The sequence below is a fragment of the Eurypyga helias genome, unplaced genomic scaffold, assembly GCF_000690775.1.
Source record: "Eurypyga helias isolate BGI_N326 unplaced genomic scaffold, ASM69077v1 scaffold30904, whole genome shotgun sequence".
NCBI classification, from domain to species: Eukaryota; Metazoa; Chordata; class Aves; order Eurypygiformes; family Eurypygidae; genus Eurypyga; species Eurypyga helias.
Window position 1 is genome coordinate 2868 of NW_010246086.1, and position 1673 is coordinate 4540.

Below are 1673 nucleotides of genomic sequence, written 5' to 3' on the forward strand. Positions count from 1 at the left end.
ACAGGGTCTTGTTGGTCACAGTTTTCTTGCCCTGACTGGGGATGCCGCCAGCGCGGCCAGGCACTTTGGCGGAGGCTTTGGCAGTGGGCCCCTCCGAGCCCTTCTTGGGGCCAGAGATCCTGGTGAAGGCAGAGAAGTGCACGTGTTAGCAGCGAGGGAGTGAGTGTCTGGAACTCTCCCGTCGGAGATGAGCACAAGAAACGAGAGCCAGAAGCTCCGAGGAGGGCGGAGGAGACCAAGGCAAGGGGCTGGACCTCCCCCTGCCACCCTCCTCCGAGCCAGCCCAGGCACATGGGCACTGGGGCCGCTCGGGCCTTCCCACACCCAGGCACATGCCACCAGCCCTGCCCCAATTTCAGGGGGCAGAGGGTTTGGGAGACAGCGGGTGCTTTCACCTGACGTAGAAGAGCAGGTAGGCCTGCTGGTTGAGGACCACTTTGATGTTGCTGCAGCGCACCACGTCGTCATTCATCTGATACCACTGCCCGTTGCTGGCCTGCGGAAGGAGAATGGGGTCAGGCTATGTCCGGGGACTTTCCCAGCCTGAAGAGCAGCGGGAACAGCACCCGTAGGCTGTTCTCTCCCTCTCCCCAGAACCCACGGGCACGCAAGGGGACTCTGCGCGAGCAGACCTCCGCCGTCTCCTGCGGTGCAGCACAGCCCAAACCCCCCTGCAGAGCTCCACACCACGCGCATCCGCCCAGCGCCATCCTCCCTGCGCGCTACCCACGAGCACCCCCCAGCCCGGAGAGGGGGCCAAGGGAGCACCCCGGGCTCACCTTCACGTAGCAGTAGTAGTGGCCGGCGTGGCAGCTGTACCCAGAGTGCACCAGCACCGCGTAGAGCTCGTACATGACCGGTTTTCCCTTGTTGTATGACATGTAAGGGCGGATGTCCAAGAACTCGGGGTACCCCACGTCCTGCGGGAGAGGAGGTGTCAGGAGCCTGCAGAGCACACGGCTTCCTGGCTACAGCAAGAGCAGCTGAGCTGAATGCGAGAGGGGACCCGCTCTCCCCAGGCAGAGGTCGCGGTGAGGAAGACGCCAGGATGAGCCAAACTCCCACCGCGCAGCCGGGGAAGGGCTGGACGGTGGCAGAGCTCGCACTGCGCCTGGGACCACCTCCCACCCTGCTCTGGGCAGCAGGGCCTGGGGCTCTGGAATGCTGAGCACTCACCTTTGTGATTTTGCCTCCTCTGTAGCTGGCAAAGCGCTTCAGGGAGAGCGTGAGCACGTTGGAGGCCCGGTGGATGGTGAAGTATTTTCTGGCTGACACTTTCTTCTTGCATCTGCAGAGGAAGAGCTCGAGTCATTCAAACTGTCCCACCACCCCGGTGATTACCAGCCCCGGCCAAGCGGCAAACCCTACGGAAAGGGCCGCGTGGACACCAGGCACCGCTCCAGGGCACCTGCACACGGCGATGGCTGCTGGCCCGGGTCCTCCTGAGAGGAGGGAGCTGAGGAGCGGCAGGCTCCCGTGGCCACGGATCTCACGGTTTAGCCACGGAGCGGGCATAAAAGCCTCCCCCTTCCCCGTACTGCGGCGCCCGCCCCACACACTCACTTGTCACACATGTAGGCATTGTCCCCGCCCAGCACCTCCGGCTTCACAAACAGACCCAGCGCCTTCGTGATATTCGGGACTTGCTGCAAGGACAGAGGAGAGGTCAGGGC

General features: G+C 63.7%; 1 protein-coding gene across 1 annotated transcript in view; it reads right to left on the reverse strand.

The window, feature by feature from the left end:
• Window positions 1-1673, reverse strand: part of LOC104508599 (ubiquitin carboxyl-terminal hydrolase 36-like) — a gene marked incomplete at its 3' end in the record, with an annotated part of 7545 nt that overhangs the window by 2859 nt on the left and 3013 nt on the right. The window contains 5 exon segments of the mRNA XM_010150281.1: window positions 20-119; window positions 396-496; window positions 780-920; window positions 1177-1288; window positions 1564-1646. Of these exon segments, the coding sequence (XP_010148583.1) occupies window positions 20-119; window positions 396-496; window positions 780-920; window positions 1177-1288; window positions 1564-1646 (537 nt within the window).